At 39.3% G+C, this 12,875-nt stretch overlaps 1 protein-coding gene across 1 annotated transcript in view; it reads right to left on the bottom strand.

Moving 5' to 3' along the window:
• LOC114355472 (uncharacterized) overlaps positions 1 to 12,643 on the bottom strand; it is a 20,566-nt gene extending 7,923 nt beyond the window's left edge. The window contains exons 1-18 of the mRNA XM_028308319.1: positions 11,135 to 12,643; positions 10,711 to 10,866; positions 10,169 to 10,281; positions 9,934 to 10,087; positions 9,609 to 9,741; positions 9,085 to 9,215; positions 8,520 to 8,723; positions 8,257 to 8,400; positions 8,000 to 8,176; positions 7,496 to 7,643; positions 6,969 to 7,103; positions 6,232 to 6,439; positions 5,683 to 5,848; positions 4,971 to 5,132; positions 3,106 to 4,879; positions 2,744 to 2,942; positions 1,996 to 2,179; positions 1,469 to 1,647 (exon numbers count right to left, since the gene is read on the bottom strand). Of these exons, the coding sequence (XP_028164120.1) occupies positions 1,469 to 1,647; positions 1,996 to 2,179; positions 2,744 to 2,942; positions 3,106 to 4,879; positions 4,971 to 5,132; positions 5,683 to 5,848; positions 6,232 to 6,439; positions 6,969 to 7,103; positions 7,496 to 7,643; positions 8,000 to 8,176; positions 8,257 to 8,400; positions 8,520 to 8,723; positions 9,085 to 9,215; positions 9,609 to 9,741; positions 9,934 to 10,087; positions 10,169 to 10,281; positions 10,711 to 10,866; positions 11,135 to 11,944 (5,177 nt within the window). The 5' untranslated portion in view covers positions 11,945 to 12,643. The remainder of the gene's footprint in view (positions 1 to 1,468; positions 1,648 to 1,995; positions 2,180 to 2,743; positions 2,943 to 3,105; positions 4,880 to 4,970; positions 5,133 to 5,682; positions 5,849 to 6,231; positions 6,440 to 6,968; positions 7,104 to 7,495; positions 7,644 to 7,999; positions 8,177 to 8,256; positions 8,401 to 8,519; positions 8,724 to 9,084; positions 9,216 to 9,608; positions 9,742 to 9,933; positions 10,088 to 10,168; positions 10,282 to 10,710; positions 10,867 to 11,134) is intronic.
• Between the last annotated feature and the right edge of the window lie 232 nt (positions 12,644 to 12,875).

The raw sequence follows: 12,875 nt of genomic DNA, 5'->3' as shown, positions 1-12,875 counted from the left end.
AAATATTTTTATAGTCGTTAAAGAAAAGTGGTTCACAATGTGTTAAAGTATTTGTCGAAGAGAAATACTAAGGGTTTGGACAATATTTTCATATAGTTCCAAAATACTGGACTGTCCTATCGATGACATTGACAGTGGGGCGCCACCGTCAATACCGGATCGCTGGTTCCGATTTTTGCCATGTTTGGAAACCATATAGATGAACGATGGTAGCGCCCCCCTGTCATTCAGTTTGGTGGGACAGTTCAGCGTGGATCATCTTTAGAATAATGTTTCCGACAAAGGTTGTCAAATTGACTGACATGTTTATCGTATAGTACAGTCCACTATGAAAATTAGCTGTGGTTTGTTTCAACTACCTATTTTAAAATTTTTTGTCACTTTCTAAGTGTTNCAGGCTATACGGACAAAATGAGGGCTATCGTTTTTATACTTAACTAGCGGCCACCCGCGACTTCGTACGCGTGGATCCCGTTTTACCCCCTTTTCCCGAATTTTCTTTGCTATAAACCTCACGGAGCCCGAGACCTTTCCAACGAATGCAAAACCGTGGAAATCGGTTCGTGCGTTCTTCAGTTATAGCGTCAGGGAGGAAACCCGACTTATTTTTATACAGGGTGTTAGGTAAATGGGTATATGAGCCGACACTAGCCCATGTTAACATACGCATATAAATAGTGTGGTGAAGTCAGAATTTTGATATCATCATTTTAATTTTTTTTAATTTCATACAAAATAAATTTTATAAAATCCGATTTGTATGAAAATTAAAATAATTAAAATGAAGATATCAATTTTCTGACTTCACCATACCATTTATATGCCCATGTTAACATGGGCTAGTGTCGGCTCATATACCCATTTACCTAACACCCTGTATAGTAGATAGTTGGCACCCCTGGCGATTGACAGGACCTTACTCTACAGTGGCGCCATCTTGATGAGTGAAAATGCGATAGTCCTCCTACAACTTTAGCACTCACCAGTTGGTGCCACTGTCTTCGCTACTAGCAAGTGACAGGACCTTACTCTGCCTGCAGTGGCGCAAACTGGTGAGCGCTAAAACGATAGCCCTCATTCATATGACATTTTTTACAAAATCGCATGTACTACAATTTAAATTTGACGTGCCATTATCCAAGCTTAAAAATCGTGTCATCTTTACTGAAAGAATTTGCAATTAAAAATGCTATTTACTGTAAAAAAAACTGTATGTTTAAATAATTACACAATGGCCAAAGGTCTGCTATCCAGTGCCACGCAGGTTAGGAATGACAAATGACAACCCAGGAATAAACTCCAAAATAGCGTGCGCGGTAATCGTATGCTTATTTAATACTAAGTAATTTTGTTTAAAATTACTATAGAAACATAAGTGCAAGTTGAGTGTTCAATATTTTAATTATCAAATTAGATCTATTAACTTTAATACTACCTAATTATTGTAAAATAATAATATTTTGCTCACCCTCGCTGCGCCAATCTCTTCTCAGCACTAGATAGCTTCTTCTCCTTTCTATCAACCAATAGGGACTCGTGTTGGAACGGTTCTTTGCTGAGCGACTTCCACAGCTGAGTTATAATGCCTTGCATCAACACGTCTAGGTACTTGTCTTTGTATTCGGACAAGTCTTTCGCTTCTGACTCCTAGAAATATCATGTTTAACATTTAAAATATAATGAAAGAAGACAAATTATTTGACCACTGCAATTTTTTAGCTAATTAATAAATCATTAGGTTATTTCTGAAGGAGCACAACCATCTCTAAATTATTCGAGTCAAATGGAGGAATTGGCCTAATGGAGTGGCCACGCTAGATAGGTTGGGAAGGCCAGATGTATGGATATTTGTACCTGAATCGCCTTTTACGATATCTACTGGAAGAATTATGAATAAATGTTTAGAATTTAGTAGCAAATTTTCACTGTTGTGAAAAGAAGTATGCTTTAGTTTTTCTTGGTCTCTTTCTAAATATTGAAAAACGCTGCAGATACCTTCTCATCATTATCGAAGCACAGGTTGGTGATTTCCTTCATCGATAGCACCGCGTCTGGGTTGCACTCGTCGACCACGCGATCGGCCATGCCTTGCTTGTTGATCTGTCTGTCATAGATCTTCTTCTCGAGGCACCAGTCCATCACGAACCGGTATACGAAGCATGGCTTCTTTTGGCCGTATCTGAAAATAGGGGTTGGTAAGTTACGTGCAAAAGGTGAGTCACCGAAATGATATCAAACAATCAGAATTATGGAAGAAGTTAGCGACATCTCTACTACTGTATCAGTGTGATATACTGTAGTTGTAAATATGAATAGAATAGGTTTATTGACACAATAAAAAAGCACTCGCTCAGCATTTATCGTGACATGCTCAAAAGGGCAAGTCACGAAGCTGTTCTTCCGCGGACGCCCTATGACTGTAACTTGTTTTGTGAATCATAAATAAGTAGTAGCGTTATAGTAATGCAAATATGGGAAAGAAGTAGATCCTAATAACTACTAGGGTGGAACCTAATCTGTAGTCAGGGTTAACACGGTAAACGCCAAGCGGGGAACACAACCTCTAATAATATAGTAATTGAATATTTTTAGTAACTCGGCAGTCAAAAGATTTAATTATTGTGTACAGCGCTTGCAGTTACATAGTGCCGTCTAAACTAAAATGAGAAAACTTCAGAGATTTAGGCATTCAGGAACACAGCCCGAATTCAATATCAATAATGGATAAATCTATTGAACATACCTGTACACTCGACACACAGCCTGCGTGTCGTGGCAAGGGTTCCAACTGGCGTCGAACACGATGACTCGATTGGCGCCCACGAGGTTGATACCGAGCGAGCCGGCGCGCGTCGACACAAGGAACAAGTAAACGTGTGGGTTCGCGTTGAATTCGTTTATCAACTTCTCGCGTTCTAACGCGTGTGTTGAGCCGTCCAGGCCTGGAAATAACGAAAATTTTAATACAATAATGAATACATAAACGCTTTATATGAGTTAACATTACATAAGTCTTTATTCTGAAAACTTTTTATTGTCATTGTCACACAAGTTGCAGTTTTTGCAACATTTCTACGTAATAATAATTATGAAATCACTACTTACGATAGTAATTGGTATTTCTCTCCCATAAGCAGTTAGTCCCGGGAATGTAATTTCGTTCTAAGAAGTCTTCAATTAAATTCAGGGTGAACAAACTTTGGCTGAAAAGAAGTAACCTATCGCCCATTTTGATGCTTTCATTTAGGATGTAAAAGAACAACTCCATCTTAGCCGAGTTCTCTATGACACCGGGTATGTAATCTTTCAACAGATCAGCTGCCCAATCGTAGGTCATTTCTTCAGCTTTCTTCACCATCGCAAGTTCTTCCTCTCGATTCGGTTTTTCTTCCTTTTCACTCTCTTCTGACTCCGAGTCATCGTTATGTTTTTCTTTCGAGGTCTTTCGGTCTTTTCTTCCTTTCGCTTTTGGACGACCCCTGCCTTTCTTCTCCGCTGGTTTTTTACCTTCCTTCCCCTTCCTTGGCCTTCCCCGTCTAGGAGGCTCATTTTCAGACTCGGACGCGTCGCTTTTCGCTGCGTCTGCCTTTGCGTCCTTTTCTTTCTTCTTAGGAACTTCAGGTTCCTTAGCCAAAGGACTTTCAATATGATTCGCTTTCTTACCCTCATCTTTTACAATTTTCTTCGTGTCCAAATCTTCTATCTTCACTTCACCGTCGGATTCGGATTTTATTTCTTGTTTTTCTTCTGCTTTAAGTTTGTCAACTTCTGTTTTTAGTTCGGTTATCGGCCATGCCGTCACTGGGCTTCCAGAACTGGCACTTCCTAAAGGCGGTTTCGTTTCAAGATGAGGTGGGAAGGGATATTGTTGAGGATAGCTACCATTAGAACTCTCAGCCTGACCAGCTTGGAAGCCAGATGCTGAAGTATTCGCCTGGTAACCGAAGTTCGGATCTCCATAGGGTGGGTTCGAAGTTTGCGCAATACTCGGTTCTGGTTTAATTTCATTAGCCGGATAGGCGGGAGGCATACCATGTGCATTGGGTTCAGTTTTGATAGCCTGGGGCACCATATTGTTACTCATTTGATTAGGAGGAACACTGTTAGGATAACCAGGGTAGTTCGGAGGCTGGTTCTCGTACTGATTGTATGGTGCAGCATTAGGCCCGTATGAGGAACCGCCAGGGTAGGGACCTCCCTGGTACGATGGATTTTGATATTCTTGCGAAGGCTGATTCGGGGGAAAATTCCCTGGTGTAGCATTTGTGTTGTAATCTGAGTATCCCGGTTGATTGTAACCTGGATATGGTGGCCTCGGCTGGCCCGAATAACCTTCTTGGTTATTTTGATACGGTTGCATTGCATTTCCAGGGTACGCTTGATCATGTTGGGGCGTCTGGTTATAATTCGGTGGATACTGCTGTGGAGTATTATTGAAATCAGCCGAAGGGTTAGCTCTGTAGTCCTGCGGCTGTTGGTTACTGCCTTGAGGGTATTGTGGGTTGTTGTAATAGCTCGAGTTTCCATAGTAGTTGCCGTTTCCCCAGTAGTTTTGGTTGTATCCACCTTGCTCGGGGTTATTTGGTGGGTATTGATTGGGGTAGTTATTTCCGTAGGGCGGTTGCTGTTGGTAGTAGTTGCTGTCGTAATTTTGATTGTAGCCTTGGTTTGGTGGGTAGTATCCTGGGCCTGGGTTTTGGTAGTTAGGGTATGGAGGATAAGGCCCGGATTGCTGATCGGGTCGATAGGCGTTGGGCGGGCCGTAGGGGCCGTTAGGCGGATATGGTGCATTACTGAATGACCCAGGGTCTGGCCGAGGTGCCATTGAGCCTGTGGTCGTGTTAGGCGGAATAGTTGCTGCTGGTTTTTTGGGTGCGCCCTGCAAATACAAACAAAAATAGCCATATTGTCAACTGCAATACATTACACATAGAAATTAACTAATTCATTGATAAAAAATATGTGTTTACCCGTGGTTTAGCTGCTCTTCTGGTGCTCACCGCCTTACTTTTCGCGCGGCCGGCCTTGGTCACTCCGCCAATTTCCTCCAAGTCCAAATCTTCTTCAATGGCTGCGTTCACTTCGCTCCGCTTTTTGAGGAAGTTGTACAACACGTCTGGGTGATTCCATATCTGTAGATTACAAATATTTAACATCTATACTAATATTATAAATGCGAAAGTAACTCTGTCTGTCTGTCTCTCTTTCACGCCTAAACCACTGAACCGATGAAATTGAAATTGATGAAATTCGGCATAGAGATAGTTTGAGTCCCGGGAAAGGACATAGGATAGTTTTTATCCCGGTTTTTAAAACAGGAACGCGCGCGATAAAAATTTTCTGTGACAGACAAAATTCCACGCAGGCGAAGCCGCGGGTGGAAAGCTAGTACGATATAAAATAAAATATTTTTACTCTAAGAGAAATATAAATGCAGCAGTTGTTTAAAAATTACAAAAACGAGTGCTGGCCCGCTAGACAAATGAGAAAACATGACAGATGTGATTCCGAATTAGCTTTGGTCTGGCCTATTTTGTATGCAGTTACTTCGCTACATGGAGCGATATCGAATATAAAACTGTCACGTTTTATAACTTGTTTACTTGTAGCCACGTCCTATATGGAAACTTTAAAGTTATAATATTTCGATGTTGTTTTACGATTCTTTTAAATGTCTCTTACCTTACAACAGATAGCGAAAGCCTTCAGAGGGTTAGGCACAGCCGTAGAGCGGACCACTTCGTTCATGAACCGGTCGTATAGTTTCCTTTGTAGAGGCGTCATGCGCACTAAGAGCACATATTCTTCCTTCTGCGGTAGTGTTGACTGCAGCACTGCGTGTGATCTCCTGTTTACATAAAAATATTAAACGGTTTATGTATTTGATATTATGTATATTATCCTAAACTACGAAATATGCCATGTCACTTAAAGTTCTTCTACTAGGATTAGCACACATGGAGGTGTGCATTTTTGGGTTTGCTATCGGACGCGTAACAAAGTGTTTGTTTGTGACGTCAATCGGAACTTCACCGCATCAAACGTAATTACTTGTTTGATTGGCAAATACAAATATACGTGTCCAATATTTTTGAATTATGTAATTGACGGACTTTATTTTAGGATACTAGCCTATTTAGTGGGCCAGAGCCATCGGGGTATTTTACACGCGATTCATGGGACTCCTTTAAAAACTCCGACACGCTGGGGCTAAATTATTATATCACTTACCGTTGCACGAAACCGACTAGTAGCGAGTGAAGAACATGCGCCCTATAGCGCATGAGTCGTATGTCCTGCGGCGTGGAGTCTATGCACTGCCCATTCTGGATGGGCCGCTCGAACATGTTGCAGAATTCCGTCTTGCTGCCCAGGTAGTTGGGACGGACGAAGTCCACCATGCACCAGTATTCGAGCAGGTTGTTTTGTAATGGGTATCCTGGAAAAATATTAAATAATTAAACTGGAGATAACCTACGTAGCACAAATAAATGTGTGAAAGGGACAAAAGAGATAATATTATGCACCTCCAGTGCAGATATTTAACAACCTAAGATTATAAATGGTAGGCCCATAATGGTCTACAGGTAGAATGGCAACAGTTGAAACAATGTACAACTTGCGTGTCTGTAGGAAACGCTGAGTGACGGAGTTAATAATTTATAAATTAACAACACTAATATCATGTATTACATAACTTTAATTAATGTAGCTGATCATGTTTTACAACATGTTACATCAGTATACTAGGTCAATACGCACATATTTTTCGTTATTACATACCTAATCATAAAAACTGTTCATATTCATTTCATTAAATAAATTAATAAAACATAGCCTTAAATCGCTTATTAATCCTTCAAGGCCCGCGAATCTAGACACAATAGATAATCAATTGTTATGACATTAATTAATGCCGTCTGGGACTCAAGCGGTTAAAATTGCCTTAAACTCTGTAAAATACTTACCAGTGAGTACAACTCTTCGCTTAGTCCTCATTTGTTTCAACGCGTAAGAAATATTGGAATGAGAGTTTTTAATCCGATGGCCCTCGTCGCAAATAACCAGGTCAGGACCCGGTTTTACCAGGGCTTCGTACATTTCTGAAAAAAAAAACGTATACATGAATAATAAAAAATATTTAATACACCATGACCTCAGTAAAAGCGTTAGATAAGCAGCTGCTACAAACACAAGTATTGGGAGAACTAAGAGGATGTATCTTATTGTTGAGGAATACAGTGACACTTTCTTTCCAGCAGTTCCAGCAGTAAAAATCATATCGGTTTCTGAAAACAACGTGTTGCCACGATAGAACACTTGAGCTCAACGCCCACAAACATTACTATGAGGTCTCACAGAGCGCGTGGACGCACAGGGTGATACACGAACCAATCACAGAGCTCTATTCAACGCTGTGCGTTCGATTTGCTGCTTCACTTAAGCAAGCATCGTCGTGAATATGGGCGTTATTTGTGTAATTTATTATAGTTACCATCTAAAAGCTTCTTATCCTCATCATTTGGAGTATCTTCTTTCTTGTCATCTTTCTTCACATCGTCTTTCAAATCTGCGTCAGTTTTCACGTCGGCATCGTCTTTGGACTCCTCCGAGGCTTTTGTTTGATTCGTTACGTCTGAACTCTGAAAACATAGAAACAATAATATGAGTTGAAGTTTAATTACATAATTTCGATAAATTAATGCGATAAGTCACACTAAAGGACACCCAGTCATCAAAATACGTGCCCATCACAACATTTTACAATTCCTTTGTCCAATGACCCCAAGCTACCCATCCTTATCGCTCGCGCGTAATTATATTGCTGTCGCGACTGTGCGACGCGCGCCCGCAGTGAGTGTGCGAGTGCGACAGCAACATAATTACGCGCGAGCGATAAGGATGGGTAGCTTGGGGTCATTGGACAAAATTCTACGTGCTCACGGAGCAGGCTTTAGACGACCAAAAATCAACGCATCACAAGAAGATATTGAGTTACCTGTGTGTCTTCATTTCCAATGTCAAGTTTTTCGTTTTTCTTTTCTTCCTTCTCTCTCTCCGCTTCAGCTTTCAATTCAGCTTTCTTTTTCTTACGAGGTTTTTTGTCCTTTTTCATACTGAGAAGTCTATACAACTCATAACCTATCATAAGCACACCACCAGTGGTGGTCCAGTCCTAAAATTACAAAAAGACGTTGTATATCAAATTTTCTTGGTAACATGAGTTTTATATGAAAATAATAAAATTCAAATTACCTTAACAACTTTGGCACGCATTTGCAACGTTTTATGACTGTCGTTGAGTACATAAATCGGAAAATTTCTTGGCCTCACTTCTCCATGGGCTGCCAAGGGGCTATTTGTTGCATCCAGAGGGAGCCACATATTAAATTCAGCCACCTGGTAATCATCAAAGAAGTTTATAACATTAAAATATTAACTTAAAGCACATTATTCAACATCACAATGAACAAACAACATAAGTATTCAGTTTAAAGTAATGTACTGTGAATACATACCCAATTCTGTAAAGTATTGATAGGCATAATACACAGCACAGTCTTGGAACTGGTATGTCGCAGGAATATATCACAGAAGGTCACAATTTGCAATGTTTTTCCAAGACCCATGGAATGCGCCAGTATACAACCGAAGCCCGTCGAATTCGAAAACCGTTCCACCGATTCTATGATATTGTCAAAGAGGAACCTCACACCACCAATCTGACGAAGAAAAACAAATAGGTTTTAAAAACGGATACGAGTTTCAAGCAGTGGATAAAACAAAGTTCTAAGGCTGAGTTGCACCACCTAATTACCGTGACCTAACTTTAACGGTAACTATGACGATAACTGGTGCTTTTTGTATGAAGTTTGACAGATTTTTGACGTTAGTCAAATTTAAAGCCTAAGAATTTAATGGCTTTATTCTGTATTGTGGAACTAGGCACATGAAACTTGAACTTTATCTAAGGGCCTATGCATACGATGTTTTTTAAGGGCGTGTGTCGACTCTTATAGGCCCTAATGTTTAAATAGAAATAATAAAGTATAATAAAATATTTTATAACAGAGGTGTAAGTACCTGATGTGGCTTTATGATCCTGGCGATTTGTGGCGCGACAAATATGTCCTCTTCCGTTTCAGGATGACCGATGTTGATCAACACTCGACCTTGCTCGTCGGGAATGTTATATGCATCATTCACATGCAGACCTAAACAATAAAATATGGAGTTAATGCTTGAATCAGAAGTTCGTATGCAGATACAATAATAGTGTAAATAGGGTTTGAGAGACATAATACAAACATGGTTCTTTCACATAAAGACACTTGGGTAGTTAATCCAATCCTCAAGTTAAAGTATGATATATTCTAGTTCAAAACTTTAGCATAAGCAGCAGACTTTATTTAAATGTATGTGTGTAGGCTATGTATGTAATTTGCAAATGGATGGGTTACCACAACTGTCTGTTGTGTTGTTTTCTCGAAGCTTAATAGGCATTGATGGATAGTATAGTGGTAAGTACATAAAAAATCCTATAAATAAAATTTTCATAAAGTAATTAATTATCAACTAAAGTTGCCTACAGTATGAACTTTTTTTACCTGAATTATTAGGATCCTCATCAGCTTCAGGACTAGGCGGAACTTCAGAATCTGACAACATGATGCAGTCGTCCGAGTCTGATGATGAAGATGATGACTCCTCACCACTGCTACTATCAACTATTTCTACAACCTGAAATATAATAGTATGTTGTAATATGCAACATAAAAACTATTATGACATGCAAGAAGACATAAAACGTCATTAATAAGGAACCAACTGAATGCAGGCAGCATCGGACCCATTGTTATGTATATCCTTAGGTAGAAAATAGGAATCAACTAAGACAATAAAATTTCCAGAATAATTTGTCTGAATACTCACCTCTTTCTTATCAGTCTTCTGATCGGGTCTTTTCTGTGGAGCAGACCCTGACGGGGAAGGTTTGGCAACTTTTGTAACTTCTACTTGACCTTGCTTCATAGTGGTCTTCTTAACTTCACCAGTTGGCAGTTTTACTAACACTGTATTAGGGAGACTGGAAAAAACATATTAATTAGTATATTATTATTATTAATGAAAGATTTACAAACTTGGTGTTTCATAAATAAATACTTACTTTAACTTTTGTCCTTGTCCAGATTTCTTTAGAAGGGATGATCCACCTTGTAGTAAAGATAATGTTTTCTGATGGATTTTGTTTTGTCTGTTTATTGCTATTTGTCTTTGTACCTGTTGGAAGAAACAGTCAACACCATCAGAATTCGATTGATTTAAAACATCATAAGATTATTAGAGTATCAAGGCCTGAAGGCAATTGACCGATAGTGACAGGGGAATAAAAGAACCTTTCGAATCCATTTTCCATCAAATTGTTATGATGGAAAAAGGAAAGCCACACAAAGTGGTACAAAAACAATTGTGTGGTGGTTTCCAATTAGTTTCTAATATTAGGCTATTCATACATAATGTGACAAACAAAAGAAGTAAGGGTTTTTGTAATTCTTTATGTAAATGTCAACGCGAAATTGTGAACTCTGTCAATTTATAAATAACGCGTAAGATTGTAAACTAACAGTGGGTTAGGTTAGGTTAGATTGTAATCTAACTATGTGAGATTATAATCTGACGGAATTCAGAATGTTATGGTGACATAAATACCTCTCTGATGATTCTCTGCTGCTCCTGCACCCTGGCCAAACGCTCAGACTCCTGTCTCTGAGCAGCGAGAGTAGATGCATCCAAGTTTTTCTCATCCATCACTTCTCTGATGTTTCGGCGTACATTTAAAGCATTTACATTTGAATTTGCTTTTTTCTGAAATAGAAATTATAAAGCTGTACATTTCATTTGTTCACATATAATTAGACACAGATTAGCTAAATGTCCTAAACCTTATTATTAGATCTCATTTCTATATACATTGGAACATTGATTCAATAAATAAATGAAGACACTAACAATACAGTATGAACCCACATGGATGTTCATTACATGCACAAGAATTAAATTGTGGTTACACAAATAAGTACAGAAACATAACTTGGTGCTTTCTAATTGAGAAAGGCTCTATAAAAGCTCTTACCTCATCCTCATTTTCTTCCTTTTTCTCTTCTCCTTCAGCAGTGCTGCCATCGTCGTCCTCCTTTTTAACAGGCTTCACACTTATCTCGCCCATTTCCTTTAGCTTCTCAGTAATATCAAAGTCCTGGCTACTTTCCTCTTGCTTCATGTCCAACAAGTCTTCAGGTGTTTTGTCCGGACATAACTCACCTTCATCCACCTCGGCTATCTCAACATTCTTAGTCAAATCCAAATCTCCTTCATCATTGATGATATCACTGATCGACAAAGTCTTTGGCTCCTCTACAGGCTCAGTTTTTGGCTCCACCTTTGGAGTAGGCTCTTTAGGTGGTGGACTCGGTGGCTTCTGTTCCTTAGGCTTACTCTTACCTTGAACTATATCACCAGTAAACGGATCTATGTAGCTTTCATTGTCTTCCTCTAACTCCTGCACAGCATTAGGGTTCACAACAAACTCTTCCTCTGACAAACCGTCACTGTCAGATTTGCTATCATCACTTGAGAAATCACTTAACTCCAAGACGTTATTCCCAACTAGACTCCGAATCGTGATACCTGTGTCCTTCTTTAGTTTTTTCGTGAAATCGTGGAAATTTTTTACAGCTTCCATTTTTCTCTTATGGCTCATAGGTCTCGCACGCGGAGCCGCTCGTCTTCGAGCATTCATAGCAGCCGTCTGAGCGAAGTGAGCTCGCTGTATCCTCGCTATCGTCTCATCGTCATCGCTGTCAACAGAGTCATCAGATCCGTCCTCCTCTTGCAGCCCCGTCATTTTGCTCATTACAGAGTTTGTACCTCCAGCATCACTCATGGTAATCCAAATAACTCAACCTCTACAAGTATATCCGATTCATCTTCTACGCGTAGGTAATACCACGATTTTGCTATCGCCAAAATCGCACTGTAGAACTTAAAATCATAAATAAACCTTTGACAATATACACTGGTTTCATAAATTATATCGTTGTTTCGGCAAATACAAACAGAATCCTATTTTGGGACAATTCTTTGTAACTATCTCACGGGACGCGGCATAACATAGGATGTGCTAAAACGCCGGATAATAACTCAGATTTTCACCAGGTACACTTAACTTTACTGATAAAACATTGATTAGGATTTGTTGTTTGTTTAATTTAATTACAATAATATAATAAAGCCTGCAATTAAATTTTAGGAAGCCATTACTTCCGCAATAAATAGCCTATTCAACTATAGAAATTGTGTATTCGACAAGCGTGTTTACAAAAATCGGAGATAGACGTCACAGAAATACGACGACTTTATAGGTTAAATGCTATAAGGCACACAGTTGCATATCATTTTCTTGTGTCACAAGGAAATTACAATGACACCAATAATTATTTGTCAAAGAAAATGCATCCTTCTTGTTGACAACAATACGGTTAAAGTTACAAGTGTGTTTTTATGCGATGGCAACATTATTGATTTTGTTCAGGGTTGGCAGTTAATCTTTCAGTCTATGGTATTAAAAATAATCGATTGGACTCCACATTCGGTCCATGGTCCATCTATTTACTCGAAATCATGAGTTGCACTATATTTTCAGCAAACGTCTGATTTTCAGGTATTAACAAAAAGTTTGGATCTACCGGAGAGAAGCAATTTCGGAAAATTAAATCTGCTGCTGTCATGTTTTGTACTGATTCTGTGGAGGATCTGCTGGTAACCCCGCCAGCAGGAGATACAACCATTTACGAAGGGCGCTATTATCAATACCG

The sequence above is a fragment of the Ostrinia furnacalis genome, unplaced genomic scaffold (genome assembly GCF_004193835.3).
Source record: "Ostrinia furnacalis isolate ACB-3 unplaced genomic scaffold, ASM419383v2 OfSCF2414, whole genome shotgun sequence".
NCBI classification, from domain to species: Eukaryota; Metazoa; Arthropoda; class Insecta; order Lepidoptera; family Crambidae; genus Ostrinia; species Ostrinia furnacalis.
The sequence above is the reverse complement of the archived record's forward strand: the minus strand, read 5'-3'. Positions and strand labels throughout refer to the sequence as shown.